General features: G+C 34.0%; 3 protein-coding genes across 3 annotated transcripts in view; 2 read left to right on the top strand and 1 right to left on the bottom strand.

The window, feature by feature from the left end:
• Window positions 1–24,222, top strand: part of bma (SCY1-like protein bma) — a 414,814-nt gene that overhangs the window by 37,959 nt on the left and 352,633 nt on the right. The window contains exons 2-3 of the mRNA XM_089649833.1: window positions 10,451–10,529; window positions 14,466–14,753. Of these exons, the coding sequence (XP_089505959.1) occupies window positions 14,583–14,753 (171 nt within the window). The 5' untranslated portion in view covers window positions 10,451–10,529; window positions 14,466–14,582. The remainder of the gene's footprint in view (window positions 1–10,450; window positions 10,530–14,465; window positions 14,754–24,222) is intronic.
• Window positions 18,085–20,505, bottom strand: LOC149409345 (uncharacterized). Its single transcript, XM_089649834.1, has 7 exons — window positions 20,350–20,505; window positions 20,004–20,190; window positions 19,661–19,870; window positions 19,374–19,568; window positions 18,900–18,932; window positions 18,670–18,725; window positions 18,085–18,435 (listed from the first exon to the last, which is right to left on the bottom strand). The coding sequence occupies exons 1-7, from the start codon at window positions 20,370–20,372 to the stop codon at window positions 18,345–18,347; spliced, it is 795 nt and encodes a 264-aa protein (XP_089505960.1). The 5' UTR covers window positions 20,373–20,505; the 3' UTR covers window positions 18,085–18,344.
• Window positions 20,618–23,147, top strand: LOC149409346 (uncharacterized). Its single transcript, XM_089649835.1, has 7 exons — window positions 20,618–20,855; window positions 21,015–21,201; window positions 21,335–21,544; window positions 21,637–21,831; window positions 22,273–22,305; window positions 22,480–22,535; window positions 22,770–23,147. Exons 1-7 carry the CDS (start codon window positions 20,833–20,835, stop codon window positions 22,858–22,860), a joined length of 795 nt encoding a protein of 264 aa, XP_089505961.1. The 5' UTR covers window positions 20,618–20,832; the 3' UTR covers window positions 22,861–23,147.

Consider the following 24,222-nt stretch of genomic DNA (forward strand, 5'->3'; position numbering starts at 1 on the left):
CTATGTTCTTGATAGAAATGGGGTATACTGAATAGTGGTACTGACCTTTAAAATAAATACATCATAAAGGCTTTATCAACTTTCATGGTGCCAGAGTTCAGCTTTCGAGACTTTAAACCACTTCAATTTTTTTTAGTGTGAATACCGCACAAGATTCCTAACTGCCCTAATCATCTTGAGCCAGTAACACTATGGAAACCCCTGAAGGTAATGAGGAGGGGAAGGATATGTGGGAAACAAATAAAATTTACCTGCGCACGCTGGGATTCTAACCCACGAACTTCGGGTGGCTAATCGAGAGCCTTACCTTTCTATCATGGAGGCTGTAATACATAAAGATTTTCCGAATAATATTTATATAATAATATTACGAGACAATATCTTAGTCCAGTCACTCCACACAACGCACGTGTGGTGTCCCAACTAGCAATTAATAAATTAAATTCTTGAACTTGGAAAAAAAATTGGCTTGCATTTTATGCACTTTTGTTTCCTATTTTTACTGCTCACGAGTGCTTGGATGAAAACATTAAATATTTATGTATAATAATATAAATACATGAATTTAAACACACTGTGCCACAAAATGTTTTTTTCTGCAGACAAACATAATCTAAATTAGTAAATTTATTATTTATACGTCACCTGATTTCAGTAAATGGTATAATTGTTGTTCTTCGAATCTAAGAAATGTATTTATCTGTAGAAGAAATAAATACAAACAGAGTCAAATTATTAATGGGGATTATACGAATAAGTTTTCCGAAACCCTGCGTAAACTAAATTGCTTTATTAGGACTTTTATTTAATACATTTAACAAAGAAAGACAAGCATTTCCGGGTTACGAATAGCCTAACAATATTTTGTAATTTTCCACTACCACCACAATAAGAGAAAAATGTTGCTCGTGTTGATTGAGTACTTAGCCTGCCGAGTAATTGAACCAGACGCGATTCCAACTCAGCCATCGACCACCGTGGCGTTTCGTTAGACTCCATAATTCGTTTTGAGTTAGCCTTGTAGGGTAAATTATAGGCAGTTTACATCTCCCGAAAATAATGACAACATTATTTTTACCCACATTCTTGTGAGGCTGGCATCACTGTAAGCCTGCGCGCGAGGTATCGCGCGGAAAATATTTTATTCTGTTTCCAGCGGTCTAGCCGTCGGGTTAGCCCTAAATCTCCTCTAGCGTACGCGATCTGTTTGTTAATAAAATTATTGTAACGTGAGTTTTGTTAAAATAAAAAATAAATTGGAAATGTCCGAATTCTCATTATTACACACCGAGAGTAATCACGCAACCTTGGATTCTGCGGATTGGAGAACCACAGAATCAATCCGCAAACAACCCAATTAAATTGGTGATAATAACAATCCTCCAAAGGCTCAATATCAACAATTGGTCTTTTTTTTATTTTTTAAATTGTTAACTTGTTTTTCAATCATGCAAATGGTGTTCTTTAAATAGTTATGGTGGTAATAAGTTGTAACAATGTATGGGACATGATAACAACAGGATAAACTTTGATTCCAGCATTGAGAGCTCTAAGATATCGAATCAGTGAAGTGAAAAGGTATTACCAAAACCACCTCAACTCAGAACAGGGTGCTGAATAAAGTTGTAAAATTTATGTAGAACTAGCTGAAGTCCCCGGCTTTGACCGGTCTTTAAACAAAGGGTTTTTTGATTTCAACACCTGCCCACCCGCCGAAAAATATTTTTCGGAAAACTTTTTATAAGTTAATCTCTGAAACTATATTTAATCCACATATTTTGAAAGAGGTTAATTTACATCTAAAAGGTGTACTCGTGGAAGTTCTCATGCTCTTTATTTTGATCCAAAAGCGAGGACTTAACTGCTTAACGCTTCTGTATTGACCATCACTTACAGGCAGTTTAGCAAATAATATATTTTGACGCATGTCACACAATTAACCTATAAAACCATACATGTGCCTCAACTTTATAATCTTTTCCGTGATATTCTTCATTTTTTACTTTCCACAAAAACACACACATTGACCCACTCAAACGACTGTCATCTAAAAACTGTGGGTCCAAAATGGCCGAAACTTTGGTGAGTAACTATCAAAAGATGCACAACTATATTCACTAGTTTTTGTTGACGAGTACCGCCATCTTTGCGTTGAGGTCGGAAACTTTTCAGACCACCCTCGTATTGTTGTATAACCGTTTTACGGAGAACGTGAGAAATAAATAAACAATAGGTCTACTTTGTGTGCTGCCTGCGTTTAGGTGGATTTGGAATCACGCAAAGTGGACCTCCGCTGCGGAAAACCTGCAACGAGAATTTGCACTTTGTTTTTGCCATTTTCAAATTTCAAACACTTTTCAAGCAATGTGATGGTTAGGGTAAGGTAGGAACTAGATAAATTACATTCCAGTAGGAACTATGCATATTCTCATTTCCCAACCAAACAACATGTAAGTTCCTTCCTAACGAATCTAATTACGCTTATTCTCGCATTGTATACCCTGGCAATGATTTTAACATGAACACTCCCAACGCTTGGTTTATGACCAGCAAAATACGTGAAAACTACTGTGGTTATATTTATCCCTTGTGATTCTATAATAAAACACGCTGAATGCATAATTCTAAAACATTCTATTTTTATCACTAATATTCAAATTTCAATATTTTAATTCTGTTTTTAGATTCCTGGAAAACATGGAAATTGTGTTAGTTTTTTTGAAAGCTGCAGTTTTCCTCAATTAAACTATAAACCATATATTTTCATTTTAATTGAATACGATTGCTTAATTAATTTATGATAAAAATGAAAATATATTAACCGTAAACAAAATTACACTGCCAAATTTTAATCCGACACATTCAAAAGAAAAAAATTTAAACGAATTCTAGTTAAGTGCTTTATGAACCAGTTCTTTGTTAACGTATTTTTCCAATATCTTTTCTATCTTGTACTTCCTGGCAAACAGTAATTCATTTTAAAACAAGGCACTACATGCAGAAACAAAAAAGGCTTATTTCACAACTACACGGCCGTATATGAAATAGTGTCACTTAACGTAATACGGACAGTTGTGTTCGTCCTAAATCAGAACATGTTTCGAATAAATGCTTCATTTCAGTACTCAACCGGTAGCTCATAAAACAGAGAGAATTTTTATAAAATCTTTATGAGGGTTAACAACTGTTCGTATTTTACGGCAGTGGTAAAGTTATTATATCACAAACCTACCACGATGATTTTCATTATTATAGTTTTTTATTAGGAGTTGGAAGGATCAACAACACATTTTCTAACACGTAACCATAAACCAGTACTATAATAAGTGGTTTGTAAAATCATTCATAATACTATTTCGAATCAGGCATGGTTCCTTATACTGAATTTAACAATATAAGGAACCATTTTTAAAGTATCGGGAAATATTTCAAATAGTTTATACTTGCACTGAGTTGAGTATCTGCAGTCAATTATTTACTTTATGGAAATAGATTAATTTTGTTTTAGCCACTATTTTAATTAAAAAATATATAAATTATTCGGAAATAATGGTTACTTCTTGGTTATAAGGTTTAACATTACAGTGAAAATGAAAGCATAAAATAAAAGACAAATAGGCGTAAACAAAAGCATAACAATACGCGGTGAAAAAGGTAAATTTATAAATTATTGTTGTAAAAATTATAACATGAGACTAGTTAAATTTTCCTGGTGTTTTCGTTATTATTTTTTTATGTGAACAACACAAGATTTACATCTGCTCCAAGCCATCTGAAAACAGTGAGACTATGGCATCCCCAATCGGGGTATGTTGCGGGGCTGAAGGTAGTGGGGAGGGGAAGGCGATGTGGATAAGGAATATGGGGGGCTTCCTGGCTATTCAGTTCTGGCCACCAAAGCCATTTCAAGTAACTTTTCTATTCCCAACGGTGGTCTTACACCAAGGCGATATGGCTGAGAATATCTTCCACTCTGGAAAGTGCCGGACATGAGCCAAAACTTTAATTTAATAAATAATCTGAATTTGCTGTTCAAAAGATTGGTTAAGTGGGTTACTGAAAAAAAACGAACGTGCATTAAAATTATTCTAAATAACTAACACTACTTATTATAAACACACTTCATTAAATTTTTAACAAAATTACATAATGTTTCAATATAATAAAAAATGCGCCTATTTTTAATGTTCTTTATCATGTTTATACAAATCAATACTTTGATATTTCTGTGTGAATTTTTATTTTTTATATTTCATAGATGTAGTAAGTAAACTTTGTGTACAAATGTATGAATTATTAAAATATAATATGTATGCGTGTATTAATATTTAGTATAACAATATAATACATACATATATTTACTAATATAATACGTTAATTACACGCCGCAGATAGTGATGCGGGTAAAGACTACTATGTTATAATATATAATAAAACTAATTTAATAAAATAAACATCCTTTAAAAATTTCTTAAGTTAAATGTAACGAAAATTTTCATGCAAAGATAAAAAAAACTTGATTATAAAAATTCTTCTGTGAAAGGTCGATATTCGTAAAAGTCCAACGGAATTCCTGTTTCGAATTTGTTTGATTAAAAAATTCCAACCATAAGTCGTATAAAATTTTGCACATGCATTACGTTCTGCCGATAAAGGAAAAAAAGCAGAGATTTTTTGTGATGTCCCCACGAGCCATTATCGATTTAAGGAATGTGGACAGGGAAGGAGTGGGTAATGCAAGCGGTTAGGTAAAATGAAGAAAGCGAAGAACTTTGCTCTTCATATCTAGTAAATAAACATGGCTAAATTCATTTCAAGCAAGGTTTATTAATTGTATTTTATTTTGAAACCGAACGAGAGTCAAATACAAATAACAAATACCCAGAAAAGTTCAACCTTATTTATTCAATACAAAAAAATTATGTTGATTAATTAAACTTTCCCAAAAAATTACAGCAGAGCAAAAAATGCTTAGCCACCGGAAGCCATTTTGAGGGATAATTTCAAAATTAAAAAAGATCTTTAAAGGGAGAGAAATGTTTATAACTATTAAATTATTTACTCTTTCATCTAAATCTTTGTCTATCACATAATTGAAAACAATGAAACTAAACAAGGCTCTTATCTTATTTTGGAGCAGTGGAGGATGGTGACCGGATAAATTATCAAAATGATAATTCGTCAAATCTTTAAAAAGTTATATAAAGTCATGGAAAGTGATGAAACAAAAACATTATTAACTGGGTTAAGTAGGTTAGGTTAGGTTTAATTTTTTTTCATCGTTTTTAATGACTTTATAACCCTTTTTAAAGGTGTGTTTAATTTTCTATGTGTTCATTTATCATGGAACCGTAGAAGATATATTATAGCTCTATGTTTTTGATAGAAATGGAGTATAACGAAAATAGCGGTACTGACCTTCAAAATCAATACAAGAAAACGACTTTTTGAACTTTTATGACACCAGAGTTCAGCTTTCAGAGTTATATTTATATAATGATATAAAGTGTGAATATTTTCGTCCAGTCACTCCACACAAGGCAAGTGAGGGGTTCCCAACTATCAAGTTATAAAATAAATACTTGAACATTGATGGGAAGCATAAGATGGGAGAAATTTATTTCATAAACTTTCTTTTGCCCTTTTGAATGTTCTATTATTTATTTGCTGGTTTTGTGGAGTGAATTTGAACACACTTTGCCCCAAAATGTTTATTCTTCGACAAACTTAATCTTAATCCTTAAATTTATTATTTATTCGTCACCTGATTTTAGTAAATTGGAATATATGATGATCCTCGAATCTTAGAAATGTATTTATCTGTAGACAGATTAAATACAAACGGAGAAAATTTATAAGGGGATTATACGAATGAGCTTTCCAAAGCCCTGCGTAAAATAAATTGCTTTATTTTGACTCTTCGGTTCAAAATAATGAGGCTTCAAAAAGAAAATACACGAACATTTTTATTTCATTTATAAATGAAAGACAATTATTCCCGGGTTACGAAAAACCTGACAATAATTTCGACAGTCTCCGTGGTTGTGTGGTGAGGCTCTCGACTACCAAACCAGAGGTCGTGGGTCCAAATCCCGACAAGTAACTTTTATTTGATTAATTTGAGTTATTTTCCAATTAAATCATTTAAGATAATATTATATACTATATTTGCGGCACGTTCCAGAGTGGAAGGTACTCTCAGTATCGTCTTAATGGCTTTGGCCGTGTTTAGATACCAGGTCTGAGTATCCCGATAGTTCCCCACCATCCTGTTTCCGATCCCTTTCCATTCCCCGTAATCTCCAGCCTCACAAGATACTCTAATTGGGGAAGCTATAGCCTCACTGGCTCTAGACGGTTGGGAGCAGTTGGAACTCTTGTGCGGTATCACATTACCGCTGCCCCGGGAACCATGTATTGGATGACCAACACCTCTGCTATAGGTCACCCTAAGTGGTTTGCTTCGTTTGGTGATTTAGCAGGGGTGCGCGGGTTCATCGGGTGAGGAGTGTTCCGGATGTACCTGCCCACCAGCTGCGTGGCGTGCCAGATTGGGAATGGCTGGTTTTGGGAGACCCTTTGACCAACTGGTATCTCGACCCATCGCCTTGTGCCTCAGTGGAAGGGATATATTCACTGATCCCTAGATTCCTACCTAACCCTCATACATTTTATCTTCGCAGAACTTCATTTCTTTCCTTAAAAAATACCATCTTATAATATCCCAGTGTGGGGTTAACATATTTTCATGAAACTAAATTCATAAAACTTTCTCGGTTAACTTATTGATTTGTTTTTACAATAAAAACACATAAATTTGTTTTTGACAACTCTATTTTTATTTTCACTCTACCGGTTTCGGAAGAACCCTTCCTTCGTCAGGAGAATATTAAAAACTGATCTACTACACAAAATATTGACATATATACACAAAAATGTTAAGTGTTTGAGGGAGGGGTGGACAAAGTGGAAGGGGTAATTACGGATTACCTACGGTAATTACGGATTTGTTTTTAATTCACGAAGTACAAAAATGTTTACGGGACGCCTGGCAGATTAAAAACATCAAAATTTCGAGTCAAAAGAATGAGACTGAAATCCATTGATACTTTAAATAGCTCTTATCGAAATTCAATTAACGGTAAACCCCTCTTTGTTATAGACTAGCAATAACAATGTTATAGGCAGCAAGTGAAAGAGGAGAGTCGAAAAAATTTGGAAATGCATAACAGAATGTATATAATCCGATATAAAATCAATGAAAATTAGATATGTTTTAATTATGCATTGTCTGTGGATTTTTTTATTTTTTTTATTTGGTACAATTTTTTTTACATTTCAAAGTTTTCCAGTAATGTTGGCCTCACTGGGTGGCTTGCCCGTGCTGAGGCCTTCATTTTATAATATGAAAATATAATCTTCATAATACATTTAAAGAGAAAATAATACATTTAAAATATAATCTTTTGTGTTTGTGAGTGATGTGTGTTTATATTGGTTTTGTGTGTTACACGTAGGTTTTATTTATGCTATGATATTTTGGTTATATTATCTTTTTTGTTCTTTTATCCATTTTGTAATTTTGTGTGTGAATTTATTTTTATTTTCCTCAATTTTAATTTCAAGTTTTGCACTGTTGAAAGCTTTTATAGCATGGTATTGGTAGTGTCTTTGACCAAAACTTTAATTTACTGTCGGAGTTATTATTATGAAGATAAAATCCAGTAATAAGCGGACTGATTAATCACAGAATATTCAGTTTTATTAAAACTATGTAGTTAACCGAAAAAAAGTTTTACAACGAAAGACATAATATTCCATACTTCTATCAGAGTCTCAAAATTCTTTCAGCGAGAGCAATTCTGTGGAACAAAATTATATTTTAGCACATAAATAACCCTTTATATAATATATAAACAGGCTAAAACACAATCATAAAACTCGTTTTAACTTTAATGAAGGACTTATTGTACCTAAGATTACAAATAAATATGGACAAAGAACGTTAAACTATATGATTCCCAGTTGTTTTAACATGTTACCTGCTGAAATTAAAAACTGTGCCCAAAACAAACAATTGGTGAACTTACTAAAAACTTGGCTTATTGAAAGATTTATTTTGTATTAGCTTAGAATGATATATTAATCTACAAACTTTTAAAATTGTTACGTAGGGGGTTGTGTCGGAGAATTTGAACAATTCTTCAAATTTCAAAGTTAATTTTCAGGTTCTGTGAAAGATTTTTTCAAGTTCTGTTTTTATTTCATTTCTGTCAAGCAACTACCCTATGCTGATATAATAACAGAACTTGAATAGGACTTTCTCAGAACCCGGAAATCAACATTGAAATTTGATGAATTGTTCAAATCCTCCGAAACAACCCGTCCTTATGTTTACATAATTTTATTTTGCTATATTTCTGTATTTTTTTTTTAAATTTTGTTTTATAAAATTGTAAAAATGTAACTGTAAACTCACTACAATAATTTTTCACTTGTAGCAAACACTTTGTGGGTATACATAATTATAATAATTAAAATAAAATAACTTTGTTTAAATACCACTTTATTGTATATATTTATAACCAACCGGTTTCAGTTCAGCCCGAACCTTCATCAGGGTTAATAAAAACATATTATTGTGTTTTTATTAACCCTGATGAAGGTTCGGGCTGAACTGAAACCGGTTGGTTATAAATATATACAATAAAGTGGTATTTAAACAAAGTTATTTTATTTTAATTATTATCACTACAATAAGATTTATAATGTAAAGAACCCGCTAGGAAAACCGCTAAAAAGTAATTTATCGGGACTTTTTTGCCTTATATTTGTAAAGTGTCTAAACTATTAATAAAATTTTAAATAAAAACCCTCCCAAACCAATACGAAAGGGAGGGGGGAGTAAACACATCCTCAGTTTTGTACGATGTCTAAGTTACTTTTAACATAGCATGGTCAATAATTTACGCAAACAAACTATTTTCTAATGAATCTGCATAAAAAAATATCCCGTTACTATTTTTTATAATACCTTCCCCCACCCGGTTCACTATTACATTTTTTTTTTAATTTCTCACCACAAACAAGTGTATTTTACTGAAAATTGTTTCATACGTATTTGGGTTACGGTTTTTATTTATTTAGTATTTTTGCATTAAAACGGTAGGTGTGAAAAAATTCGACTTTTATCGGAGTATTACTGAAAAGCGAAAAAAGAGTATTAAAAGACACATTTGCTATGCGGTACATGACACGGTGCCTTCAGGTGTTGTGTGTTTTTTACCTTCACGTACGTTAAGGTTTTAACAGCATTTTTTACGCTTTGATGTTGGTTTTTTGGGGAAATATTAATATTTATATTCAAGAGATAAAATATACAACCTAGCTAGTTATCTATATATGGCGTTTTCTGCGGGCAATGGCGGTTCGTGACTGTTGAGTGTAATAGAATGCTAATATTACAAAACATTTAACAATATTATCATATGCCCATTGCAGACACAATAAATCAAAACGTTCTGTCTTCAAAGTCGTTTTATTTTCAGTACCAGTATGTTAAAATTATGAAATGCTGAAAATCTGAGAAATAAAACTGAATATTTTCTTCTCAAATTATCTAAATTTTATGAAAGACGCACATAATCGGTAAGTTTCATAAACTTACAACCGACATCCTTTTGGAAAGAGCTTTTCATAATCATATTTCAAAGGTAAACGTATTCTCTTCAAAAAGAAATTTCCCATATTATTTTATGTGACATCGCACAAGAGCGCCCCTGACTATACAGTGTACTTGAAGTGAAATGACACTAAACTGCGCAATATAAATTCCATGTTATTATTATTATTATATAACGACAGTGGAACTATATCGCCAAGTGGCTGGGCAGAGTTCAAAGGAAGGTTAAAATAGGGGCTCTAGGAAAGGATTTATTAATATGAAACTTGATGCGCCCCGGATTATATGAAGGAGGAAAAATAGACGCCGGTAACTCGTTCTACATGTTACACAAAAACTAGTTGGAGAAACGACTTGCTCTCGTGAATTCGACATAAAATTTAAACGTGTCTGACGTTCGTGTGCGCTTCAAGATTCTTCGAGCTGGGTGCATTGAAATACCTGTAGAATAAACTCAGCATGCCTAGATTGCGAATTTTTATAGATATGGCGATCGGTCCGTTTTAACAATGTCAATTAAATGGACCGCCCACCTTTTCACAGAAACAACTAGGTTTATTAGGTATTTTGGGGTTCAGTCCCATGTTACTTGTCCATAATGTAATTAAAATATAAAAACAAGTTTTGTTTGCATGGCGATTAGATGTTTTTCCTTTAAAATATATAATGTACATTTTTATATAGTCATAGTTCTCATCTCCCCTAGTTAATCTTCTGAAACAAAATATGAGGAGATAAGAATTAATTGTGTATTTTTCTTTGTTTCAGAACCGACGCTTGTGGCGGGAAGACGAAACCATTTTACGACCGTAATTTTAAAAAGGATACCTACATACTATTGCAAAAAGTATCTTCTTTCATAATATCATTATTTACTCTAACGCGAAATTAACTGGCATTGATTATAAATAATTTATAAGCTTTCATATATTCCCAACTTGATATATCATTATTTACTCTTACGCGTAATTAACTGGCATTGATTATAAATAATTTATAAGCTTTCATATATTCCCAACTTGATAACGTTGTTTTTATATTAAATAATTTTAAAAAATCACTTCGAATATATTTTGCATTAATATTGGTGCATCATATATCCTCATTACACTCCTATCTTGGCTCATTCACTCTACATGCCCAAACCATCAAAGCGTCCCTTTCTTGATCTAACTGATTACGCTTACATCAGCCTTGCACTCTTTGCGGATCTCCACATTCCTCAAACGATAATTTTTTTTATTTATTTTTATTTATTATTTTAATATAGATCATATGGGTTACATTAATACAAGCATATTTTGCAAAATATAATATTAAGGTTCATAATTGGTCATGTATACCTTATCAGAAAAGAGGAGCTCTTGTGCAATCATACTTCCATCCTTTCTTTTCCAGTTCCATGCCTCACTTCGATACATCAGGGTAGGTACCATCACTCCATTGTGGACTGCTAACTTCGCTTCTTTGGACAATTTTTTGTTAGCGCCAATTGCGTTCTGTCCTCTATTAATGGAGTTACCTGCATTTACTCTTTTTTCAATATCTCTGTCAGCCTTCCCATCTCTCTAGAATTCTAGAAAATACTTCCTAAATACACAAACTCATCCACCTTCTCCAAGTATTCCTCATTCACAGCTATATTGCACACTGTTTTCGTACTCTCTAGTACCTATGGGTAATAAAGTTTGGTCGGTAAATTTGTTCATAAACGCGTAACTTTTAAACTTTAGGTAGCTTACGAAAATGTAAGATATTATAACCAACTAACCATCACGCCGTCCCGCAGGGGCAGGCAGAGAGGACGGAACGCCAAACAACTCGGTCTTGGCACACACTTCTTGCCTCATTCACATTCATACATCATCTCATACATGCTCTTCTATTATTCTGACTCTTGACATGGCCTGACTCTAGTATCTGATTCACTTGATCGTGCCATGTCTTCCTCGGGCGGGCGTCCCTGACTTCATCTACCATTCGCATTTGCATCGTATATTCTCCTTACACTCCTATCTTCGCTCATTCGCTCTACATGCCCAAACCATCTAAGCGTCCCTTTCTTGATCTTACTCATTACGCTTACATAAGCCTTGCACTCTTTGTGGATCTCATTCCTCACACATTCCTCAGATATTATTAATAAAAAAAATATTGTAACCTTTCCTTTGAAGCTTCAACTGCAAGCTGGTTTAGAGCCAATCTATGAATAGAAGCGTATTTTATTTTTGTATTAGTTTTAATTGAAAATTTAGTACTAGGTGTAGGTATAAAGTATAATGTAAGTATTAATTCAATTTTTATTTCACAGTCTTTTTCACTAGGGTTTCCTGTTCTGGGGCGGTCTGTAGTTTTGCTTGAACTTGCACTTTTAGGAGATCGGAGGTTTATTTTTTCCTTATACACTACCAATACCTAACAACATACAGTTATAAAATAATAAATTGCACGTCGTAGTTTCGGCAGCAATATCTTTTAACTGACACCTTTTCTAAAATATATTATTTGTGGAATAAATTGTATAAATAATAGCGACATTGGTCAGTATTTTTTTTATGGTAACTAATTTAATTTACCTCTTTATTTTGAAAAACCATTATATGTAAGTAGACATATTTAAAATAAAAATATTGAAATAGTCAAACATGTATATTTTATGACCTCCTCAACGATTTTTTAAATGTTTTAAATGTTAAGAAAGGGAATATTTTACGAACGACGTTCACAGTGTGGGCTTTCGATATCCGCGCAACGTTAAATTCTGAACGATTATTCAATTAATTTGTGAGCGGCTTTAGGTCTGGGTGCAGTGTTGTTAGTTTTAAATGTAAAATAGATTACCTTTACGCTTAACAGAAACGAAAAAAATCACTTTACATGTTTCTTGGGAAAAATTTCAAAGTTTAATGCTTATTTATAAATCATTTATGATCCCTAGCTTTATTGGAATGTATAAGTACAGGGTTTTCCAATAAAATGTGTTATTTTGAATAACCCGATATTCCGGTAGATGTTACTTTTGAAGCTGTTATTTTTTGACATTTGACAAGTAGATACTACGCCATTAATAAAAATGGAACGATACACGCTTCAACAATGCAATGAAATTATTAAATATTTATTGTTTTTGTGTTTAATTCGTGGAACTCCATTTATTTTATTTTTTTAATTTAATTAAAATGAAATTTAATAATATAATTATTAAGTTCTGCAAGTATTTTTTTATAAGCCGAAACAGCTGTAACAATAACAAAAACCTTAAAATACTTGCAAAACTTAATAATTATATTATTAAATTTCATTTTAATTAAATTAAAAAAAAAAAAAAAATTATTAAAAATCACTTGAGTGAATAAAATGCAAATCATCTTGAGTGATGAGGCCCATTTCCACCTCGTTGGCTTCGTCAACAAGCAAAATTGTCGCATCTGGGGCTCGGAAAACCCAAGAGTTATTGTTGAAAAGCCTCTTTATTCTAAACGTGTGACTGTTTGGTGCGGTTTATGGACGGGGTAGTCATTGGAACTTCCTTTTCGAAAATGAGGCTGGAGCAACAGTTAAGGTGAATGGATCGCTATTGAGAGATGATTTATATTTTTTTATGGCCGGAATTGGATAGTATTAATCTGGACAACGTTTACTTTTAACGACGCGGCGCTACGTGCCACAAAAGCAACCAAACCATTGATCTTTTACGATTGAATATCAAAATAACACCTCTTATTGGAAAACTCTATTTATATAAGTCCTTAGAGTTCAAAGATTAGAAAAACATTATCCTTGTGTTATTATTATTACTAAAATTAAGCAAACAAACCAAGTTTCAAATTAAAATCATACCTCACGAAATTAAACATCTAATATGAAAATTACACTCACACTTATTATAAATGTCAAGCACAAATCTTATATTTCGATTTTTTGACTAAAATAATTTAAGTTTTGTGCCATTATGAAATCTCTAAACAACCTTTTTCCAAGAATTTGACACATGTAAAACCATAACAACTAAAGACGGGTTGTTTCGGAGAATTTGAACAATTCATCAAATTTCAAAGTTCATTTTCGGGTTCTAGGAAAGTCCTGTTAAGGTTATGTTTTTACATCATCATAAGCTAGTCGCTTAACAGAAGTAGAAAAATCTTTCACAGAACTTGAAAATTAACTTTTAAATTTGAAGAATTGTTCAAATTCTCCGAAACAACCCGTCATTACTGTTTCAAAATGTGAAACTCTGTTAAAAATAATAACTACTTGGAGATGTATCTTTGCTCTAGGCTATAAAATTAAATATATTACCAGAAAAGTAAAGCACAAGTACATCCGACAGAAAATACAACAGTTTAATGGCAGCGTAAAAATTTACAACTAAGAACTATTTACTACTAAATGTCATAAATGCTATAATGTTAGTAGCACCATTAAAGTATTTTGTCCACAAGTGTTATTTTTTTTAAAAGGAAGGTCATAGAATTTGTGTGTTTAAATCTACACCAAAATTAACGTAATCACATTTTAAAATTATTGCAATCAACTAGATTTTTTTTAGTGTATTTAGGAAACGTATAGTTTATTCATTTGAATTAATTTTGGATGTCATTGAAGTACAATTTGTATTGACGCTCCTATTAAAATGTGCGACACATAAAAACAAGCAACAAAAAAAACTTTAATCTTTTATAGCATTTATTAAAAATAATTCGTGCCAGTTAAACGGAGAAGCAAGCATAACGTCGGTGTTTGAGCTCGTGCCGCGTCGTTACAACGGCGAAGTTTCTTTCAGATCGTCGATCGTAAATGTGTCAAGATTCCGTATCATCGCGGAAACCCGAACGGTGAAGGTTGGGAGCGTAAGAGTTCGAGTTCAACGGCGCTGAACAATTACTCCCTGGAACGAACGATGCTCGCTTCCAGCATGTTCGCCAAGTTCAAGAGCACGCCAGTGGTGGTGCACAACCCGTGGGACAACAACCCCATCACGGAGTCCTTCGACATCGGCAAGGAGGTGGCATCCTGCGGCCCCGAGCACGTCTGGAAAATCCATGACGGCTACAGGAAGAGCGACGTCAAAGTAAGTGAAACTTGTTAATCAATGATTTAAAACTGGGCTAAAAGAATTATGATCAAATTGTCAGGGTAAAAAGTCATACTGCAATTCCTCGTCTATCTAATGATGCATATATATTATATATATTGGTGTTTAACAACGTGTGTGTATTTTATTATGTTAAACACTTTTTTTAAAGCTTTTACAGAATTAACTTAATCAATGCTTAATGGCTCACAAACATTGATGTATTATACTAGATTAGCCCTGTCTAGTTAAATTCATTTTAAAAATAACGCCACGTAGCGTACGTCACAAATATGGAGATGAACTTAACAACCTAACTCTGTTTAAACTCCTTGTACAAGCGTTCAAACTCGTAAGCGAAACCACGGAGAATTTGTTGTCAGAGGTGTTGTAATATGGACATAATTCAAATTTAAATATTTTAAATGGGTTATTTTTGTGATTGAAAAAATGAACTTGCCCAGCATAGCTGAGAAGTAAAATAGTTTACTCTTGACCAACAAAAGGTAAAACGCAATGCAAAGTGCCCATTTCGCATTGCGACACAATGCGTGGGCCTTTTCATAAATGTGCACGTGAACCAAACCAAAATTGTGTTGGGGTTATTTTTAAATGAATATGCCGTGTCTAGTCTAATTTAGTCTATGCTCACAAAGTATGTATTTATGTTTAAGTAAAAATGTTGTATAAATAACAAACATGTCTTAAAACGATTAGCATTGATACTAAATATGAATATTATGACAACCGCAGACATCTAAATAAATAGACATGCCCTAACATGAAATCTGGGTATCATTTCGATGAGCAGGGGCCTTAGCATGAGAAGTCGATATAGCCCTATAGCAATACGATATCGTTAAAATACGTCATCAATGAGCACTTAACGACATATGCTAGCACGATCAAAATATAACAACCGACGATTGTTAAAATTTCTTGTCTATGGTCAAAGTAGCGACGGTATCGTTAAAATTGCGAGCATGAGAATGTATCGATAGGATAACTTCCGACCGACGGTTGCTAAAAGCCCGCCGAATATAACGTGGGGTCTTGAGTGTCAGTTAAAACTTTGGTTGGCTGTCGATATACATATTTTTTTTAATAATGTCGTTCATTATGCAAAATTTCTGGTTCAATGAAAGGAGGCAGGTTAGGGAAGATCGTAGGATTGAAAGGCGTCTTTTACGCGATCAATTGAATCCGTTCGAACTTGCAGAGACGGAATTCAGACAATTGTTTCGAATATCTCGCATTATGGCTAGAGATCTCATTGATGAATTAACTCCTTTTCTAGTGTCAAAAAATACATTAGGACTTCCAGTATACATTAAAGTGAGAGTATTAAACATTATTGATATCTTAGTAAAACAAAAACACAATATAAATCTATCCACCACTGGAACGACCACGTGAAATAAATAAATTTGTTTCGATTGCTGATGATAATTTTTCACAATAAAGTGATTAAAATGATCAAAAGTGAAGTTTGTTAATTAGTTGTATTATTTATGATGTTGACAGATACTCGCACCCATCAGCTTCTTTGCTACAGGGAGCTACCAACGTGGAGTAGGCCAAGATCACTTCTTGGCGATAGGGCAAACTACCGTTAGCAAGTGCATAAAACTGTTTATGAAAGCAGTTTTAGAACATCTGTACAGAAGATGGATACATTTTCCGGCTACAAATGAAGCCCGCAAGCAAGTAGAGAGTAGTTTTAGGGAAAAATTAAACTTTCCACATGTTCTGGGATGCATCGATTGCACCCACATCGCCATCGTCACCCCTTCCAGACACGAGGAGCAGTACAAAAACCACAAAGGATTTTATTCGCTGAATGTTCAAGTGGTAAATATTTTTTCAGAAATAAAACAGCCGGATTGTTGTTTTCAAATTTTATTGAAGGTTTTTTATGTTTGATAAACAGGTCTGCGATGCTACGTTGAAAATATTGAGCATCAACACACGCTTCCCAGGTACTGTCCATGACCAATTCATTTGGAATAATAGTTTAGTCAAAACTGAAATGAACAGACTATACAATCAGAGAATTGGGACATATTTCTTGCTAGGTATGTATTTCAACAACTCATTTTAAAAAAAGGCAAAAAAATTATAACTTAGTAGTTATATGTACCTATTATAATGGGTGTTTTGTTTCAATCAGGCGATTCTGGATATACACTCGAGCCTTATCTGATGACACCAATATTGAATGCAGTCGAGGGGAGTGCCCAATACAGATACACAAAGGCGCACTGTGAGGCGAGATGTTCCATAGAACGCCTATTTGGGGCATGGAAGGCTATATTCCGTTGCCTCAGGAAAGACAGAGTTCTCCATTATGAGCCCGATGCTGCTGGTCAAATAATTATTACTTGTGCTATACTATACAACATGATGAAGCACTATAAGTCAGTTTCCTTGTTGAACTATATGCATTTAAAAAAGTAAGGCAACAGTACAAAATATTAATAAATTGTTCTCTATTTTCAGATTAACAGACTATTATAATGATAATGTAGAGTTAAGAGAGGTTGAGCTGCTGCACCAGCCTGAAGATGTCAGCAGGGTTGTTGCAGCCCGCAGAGTGAGAGACGAACTAGTGCGAAAGTACTTCTCCCACGAATGATAATATATTAAACAAGGAAACTGACTTATAGTGCTTCATCATGTTCAAACATTGTATCGTATGTACCTACATTGTAAAAACAATTCACGCCTCATAGAGACATTGCAAGAGTTTGAAGAACTGCTACTAATCAAGTATACATATATGCAAAGCGCTGCATGCAATATTTCTCAAAAAGAACTTCAATAGTACTTTAAAACACTGTATTGTATGTACCAACACTGTAAAAACAATTCACGCCTCACAGAAACATTGCAAGAGTTTGAAGAAATGCTACTAATCAAATATACATGTATGCAAAGCGCTGCATGCAATATTTCACAAAAAGAACTTCAATAGTACTTTAAAACATTGTATTGTATGTACCTACATTGTAAAAACAATTCACGCCTCACAGAGACGTTGCGAGAGTTTGAAGAACTGCTACTAATCAAGTACATATTCATATATGCAAAGCGCTGCATGCAATATTTCACAAAAAGAACTTCAATAGTACTTTAAAACATTGTATTGTATGTACCTACATTGTAAAAACAATTCACGCCTCACAGAGACGTTGCGAGAGTTTGAAGAACTGCTACTAATCAAGTACATATTCATATATGCAAAGCGCTGCATGCAATATTTCACAAAAAGAACTTCAATAGTACTTTAAAACATTGTATTGTATGTACCTACATTGTAAAAACAATTCACGCCTCACAGAGACGTTGCGAGAGTTTGAAGAACTGCTACTAATCAAGTACATATTCATATATGCAAAGCGCTGCATGCAATATTTCACAAAAAGAACTTCAATAGTACTTTAAAACATTGTACTGTATGTACCTACATTGTAAAAACAATTCACGCCTCACAGAGACATTGCAAGAGTTTGAAGAAATGCTTCTAATCAAATATACATATATGCAAAGCGCTGCATGCAATATTTCACAAAAAGAACTTCAATAGTACTAATCGTATTCATCCTCTGACTCCAACTGCAACGTATAGTTGGGCGAGTTGGCAAATGATGTTGACCGTTGTTTCGATGGTTGAGTTCGTCTAGAATTAGAAATGTTTTATTAGAGATCTTATTCATTCTACTTTCATCGTACCTCCTAGCTGGACTGCTTGCCTCTCCAAGGACAATTGTTAATAATCGTGTTCCATCCCTTGTGAACATACTTCGCAATCTCTCAAGTGACATATTAAATAATGCAATATTTAATTTAATTTGTTCAGTTTTGTACATTAAATGTTTTTAAAAGCCTGTATAGATGTATAGCAAATAAATACCTCGCCAACTGTCGTTGGAGTAAACAAACCCTTTCACGTTCCACTGCCGTGTATCTCTGAAACAAGAGATGATAATTCATTAATTTACTAACTTAATTTACCTTCTATAGTAAATTAGTTATTAGTGCCAGTGAGACGAGACCAGAAAAGCACCATGTCTATGTAGACACTGTATCTTGCCCGGTCTCGGGGTGCCCTGACAAATAATTACAAAAAGGAACAGGAAATACCTCAAAAATGTCAGCAAATCGATCCATTGAACTCTGAAATGATAAATAACAACTCATTAATTTAATTTAAATAACAATAGGTAGTCGACATACTAAAAGGAAGATTATAAATTAATTTATTCATTTTGAATTTCTCGCCAAGCTGGATTTTACATGTTTATTAAATTTTTTTAACACAAAGAATATCTAAACAAACAGATCAATAAAAACTCCACCGCGCAAAATGGAAAAATAGTACATTGGGAATAGTACAATAAATAAATGAAATAAGTCAAAGCTGGGCATTTTATTTTGTTCTACTAAGATTTAATTCTAATTTAAAAGTACAGTGCCACACTTATAAGTTGAACTTACTCACACTTATAAATTGAATGAATTTAAACATGAATTGACGCTATTTCTTTATATTTTAATCTGGCAACTTACACGTGTAGCGCTGTATTTGGGAGTGATTCGAAGAGAAATAGGAAATACCTTAAAAATATTGGAGAAATTATTAATAGCTCCCACAAGCTCCTTGGATGATTTGTTGCTAGCCTCCTGCGCCATCACCATCCGAACCCCCACATCTGGCTTGTCAGTTAGCTTCCTCTTCTTGCTCGGGCGAGAAGGGGAAGCTAACTGCGCCGTCTGCAAATCTGTGGGCCCTTCTCCAACTTCATCGGAATACTGTAAAACACACAAATAATTTTCATTGATAATGAAAGATCAACTAAATTTTGACAGAATATATTATATTAACATTTTAAGACATTAGTGACCTCAACATCCTGCATTATGAGTTCAGGTCCATCTCCTATACAGCTTTCTGGAAGTCCGCTGCCCTCAGAACTGGCTCTGCCGATGATGTTGATGACCTTCTGTGTCAGGTCAGTTAACACCGGTATCTCGGCAGTGTTTCCAGTCGTGAGGGCAGCTCGCTTGGCATCGGCGTTTTGGGCGCGCGATTTGCATTTTAAGTCACGCCATGTCTGTAAAATGTAAAAATAATGTCAGGTTAAAAGTGATTTACGGTCTTATATCAAGTGTCTCGATGATAGATTATATTAGAAGGTCAGCAAAGTTTGCTGCAACCAGTTTGTATAGGTAGGTACAAATACTCACTGTTTTCCACTGCTCGGCTGACTTAGGAGGACCCAATTCTGCCAGTTGTTCCGCCAAATTACGCCACATCTCCTTATTTTTTTGGGAACCCTGAGGTCCCACAAACCTTCCAGCCGCGAACTCCGAATGGTCAGCCATATAGCTGGTTAACAAATCCATTTGACTGGTCGTCGACCTTACTCTCTTCCTGAAATCATAATATCAGCATTTTGAATATCTTAAAATACTGCGTATGATTGAAATATTAGTAAAAATAACTTCAAAATTTTGACACAATAGAATGTAAGTATATCTCTTTGATAATAATGGAAATTCTTTCACATAAAAAGATAAATAAATAACTTACCCAGCTACCATTGCTTGCGACATCGTAAAATATTAAAACAAACACGGCGGTTAAAATGGTCACGCTTGAAATCTGACGTTTGACGTCTATTCAATTCATAGACAATTCCGTCCCAGTATTGCCAGCGTATATCGATTTGTATTTATTGCCTTATCGATGTCGTTAGAGTTATCAATAGCATTCTCATGCTAGGGAAGTCGTTATAAAATGGTCCCTAATGGTAAAAGGCCCCTGGGGCCTTAGCATGAGAATCGATCGAACTTAACGATATCGGATTGCTAAGCGTATCTACCGACCATTTTATAACGACTTCCCTAGCATGAGAATGCTATTGATAACTCTAACGACATCGATAAGGCAATAAATACAAATCGATATACGCTGGCAATACTGGGACGGAATTGTCTATGAATTGAATAGACGTCAAACGTCAGATTTCAAGCGTGACCATTTTAACCGCCGTGTTTGTTTTAATATTTTACGATGTCGCAAGCAATGGTAGCTGGGTAAGTTATTTATTTATCTTTTTATGTGAAAGAATTTCCATTATTATCAAAGAGATATACTTACATTCTATTGTGTCAAAATTTTGAAGTTATTTTTACTAATATTTCAATCATACGCAGTATTTTAAGATATTCAAAATGCTGATATTATGATTTCAGGAAGAGAGTAAGGTCGACGACCAGTCAAATGGATTTGTTAACCAGCTATATGGCTGACCATTCGGAGTTCGCGGCTGGAAGGTTTGTGGGACCTCAGGGTTCCCAAAAAAATAAGGAGATGTGGCGTAATTTGGCGGAACAACTGGCAGAATTGGGTCCTCCTAAGTCAGCCGAGCAGTGGAAAACAGTGAGTATTTGTACCTACCTATACAAACTGGTTGCAGCAAACTTTGCTGACCTTCTAATATAATCTATCATCGAGACACTTGATATAAGACCGTAAATCACTTTTAACCTGACATTATTTTTACATTTTACAGACATGGCGTGACTTAAAATGCAAATCGCGCGCCCAAAACGCCGATGCCAAGCGAGCTGCCCTCACGACTGGAAACACTGCCGAGATACCGGTGTTAACTGACCTGACACAGAAGGTCATCAACATCATCGGCAGAGCCAGTTCTGAGGGCAGCGGACTTCCAGAAAGCTGTATAGGAGATGGACCTGAACTCATAATGCAGGATGTTGAGGTCACTAATGTCTTAAAATGTTAATATAATATATTCTGTCAAAATTTAGTTGATCTTTCATTATCAATGAAAATTATTTGTGTGTTTTACAGTATTCCGATGAAGTTGGAGAAGGGCCCACAGATTTGCAGACGGCGCAGTTAGCTTCCCCTTCTCGCCCGAGCAAGAAGAGGAAGCTAACTGACAAGCCAGATGTGGGGGTTCGGATGGTGATGGCGCAGGAGGCTAGCAACAAATCATCCAAGGAGCTTGTGGGAGCTATTAATAATTTCTCCAATATTTTTAAGGTATTTCCTATTTCTCTTCGAATCACTCCCAAATACAGCGCTACACGTGTAAGTTGCCAGATTAAAATATAAAGAAATAGCGTCAATTCATGTTTAAATTCATTCAATTTATAAGTGTGAGTAAGTTCAACTTATAAGTGTGGCACTGTACTTTTAAATTAGAATTAAATCTTAGTAGAACAAAATAAAATGCCCAGCTTTGACTTATTTCATTTATTTATTGTACTATTCCCAATGTACTATTTTTCCATTTTGCGCGGTGGAGTTTTTATTGATCTGTTTGTTTAGATATTCTTTGTGTTAAAAAAATTTAATAAACATGTAAAATCCAGCTTGGCGAGAAATTCAAAATGAATAAATTAATTTATAATCTTCCTTTTAGTATGTCGACTACCTATTGTTATTTAAATTAAATTAATGAGTTGTTATTTATCATTTCAGAGTTCAATGGATCGATTTGCTGACATTTTTGAGGTATTTCCTGTTCCTTTTTGTAATTATTTGTCAGGGCACCCCGAGACCGGGCAAGATACAGTGTCTACATAGACATGGTGCTTTTCTGGTCTCGTCTCACTGGCACTAATAACTAATTTACTATAGAAGGTAAATTAAGTTAGTAAATTAATGAATTATCATCTCTTGTTTCAGAGATACACGGCAGTGGAACGTGAAAGGGTTTGTTTACTCCAACGACAGTTGGCGAGGTATTTATTTGCTATACATCTATACAGGCTTTTAAAAACATTTAATGTACAAAACTGAACAAATTAAATTAAATATTGCATTATTTAATATGTCACTTGAGAGATTGCGAAGTATGTTCACAAGGGATGGAACACGATTATTAACAATTGTCCTTGGAGAGGCAAGCAGTCCAGCTAGGAGGTACGATGAAAGTAGAATGAATAAGATCTCTAATAAAACATTTCTAATTCTAGACGAACTCAACCATCGAAACAACGGTCAACATCATTTGCCAACTCGCCCAACTATACGTTGCAGTTGGAGTCAGAGGATGAATACGATTAGTACTATTGAAGTTCTTTTTGTGAAATATTGCATGCAGCGCTTTGCATATATGTATATTTGATTAGAAGCATTTCTTCAAACTCTTGCAATGTCTCTGTGAGGCGTGAATTGTTTTTACAATGTAGGTACATACAGTACAATGTTTTAAAGTACTATTGAAGTTCTTTTTGTGAAATATTGCATGCAGCGCTTTGCATATATGAATATGTACTTGATTAGTAGCAGTTCTTCAAACTCTCGCAACGTCTCTGTGAGGCGTGAATTGTTTTTACAATGTAGGTACATACAATACAATGTTTTAAAGTACTATTGAAGTTCTTTTTGTGAAATATTGCATGCAGCGCTTTGCATATATGAATATGTACTTGATTAGTAGCAGTTCTTCAAACTCTCGCAACGTCTCTGTGAGGCGTGAATTGTTTTTACAATGTAGGTACATACAGTACAATGTTTTAAAGTACTATTGAAGTTCTTTTTGTGAAATATTGCATGCAGCGCTTTGCATATATGAATATGTACTTGATTAGTAGCAGTTCTTCAAACTCTCGCAACGTCTCTGTGAGGCGTGAATTGTTTTTACAATGTAGGTACATACAATACAATGTTTTAAAGTACTATTGAAGTTCTTTTTGTGAAATATTGCATGCAGCGCTTTGCATATATGAATATGTACTTGATTAGTAGCAGTTCTTCAAACTCTCGCAACGTCTCTGTGAGGCGTGAATTGTTTTTACAATGTAGGTACATACAATACAATGTTTTAAAGTACTATTGAAGTTCTTTTTGTGAAATATTGCATGCAGCGCTTTGCATATATGAATATGTACTTGATTAGTAGCAGTTCTTCAAACTCTCGCAACGTCTCTGTGAGGCGTGAATTGTTTTTACAGTGTTGGTACATACAATACAGTGTTTTAAAGTACTATTGAAGTTCTTTTTGAGAAATATTGCATGCAGCGCTTTGCATATATGTATACTTGATTAGTAGCAGTTCTTCAAACTCTTGCAATGTCTCTATGAGGCGTGAATTGTTTTTACAATGTAGGTACATACGATACAATGTTTGAACATGATGAAGCACTATAAGTCAGTTTCCTTGTTTAATATATTATCATTCGTGGGAGAAGTACTTTCGCACTAGTTCGTCTCTCACTCTGCGGGCTGCAACAACCCTGCTGACATCTTCAGGCTGGTGCAGCAGCTCAACCTCTCTTAACTCTACATTATCATTATAATAGTCTGTTAATCTGAAAATAGAGAACAATTTATTAATATTTTGTACTGTTGCCTTACTTTTTTAAATGCATATAGTTCAACAAGGAAACTGACTTATAGTGCTTCATCATGTTGTATAGTATAGCA

Source organism: Hesperophylax consimilis, chromosome 31 (assembly GCF_061612785.1).
Source record: "Hesperophylax consimilis isolate HC1 chromosome 31, BYU_Hcon_1.0, whole genome shotgun sequence".
NCBI lineage: Eukaryota > Metazoa > Arthropoda > Insecta > Trichoptera > Limnephilidae > Hesperophylax > Hesperophylax consimilis.

Bases quoted from the DNA above. Each gene is read 5' to 3' on its own strand.
- LOC149409345 (XM_089649834.1), bottom strand. From the start codon at position 20,372: ATGTCGCAAGCAATGGTAGCTGG. The intron at 19,871-20,003 runs GTGAGTATTTGT...TACATTTTACAG, and splicing joins CAGCCGAGCAGTGGAAAACA to ACATGGCGTGACTTAAAATG. The intron at 18,726-18,899 runs GTATTTCCTGTT...CTCTTGTTTCAG, and splicing joins GATTTGCTGACATTTTTGAG to AGATACACGGCAGTGGAACG.
- LOC149409346 (XM_089649835.1), top strand. From the start codon at position 20,833: ATGTCGCAAGCAATGGTAGCTGG. The intron at 20,856-21,014 runs GTAAGTTATTTA...TTATGATTTCAG, and splicing joins TCGCAAGCAATGGTAGCTGG to GAAGAGAGTAAGGTCGACGA. The intron at 21,202-21,334 runs GTGAGTATTTGT...TACATTTTACAG, and splicing joins CAGCCGAGCAGTGGAAAACA to ACATGGCGTGACTTAAAATG.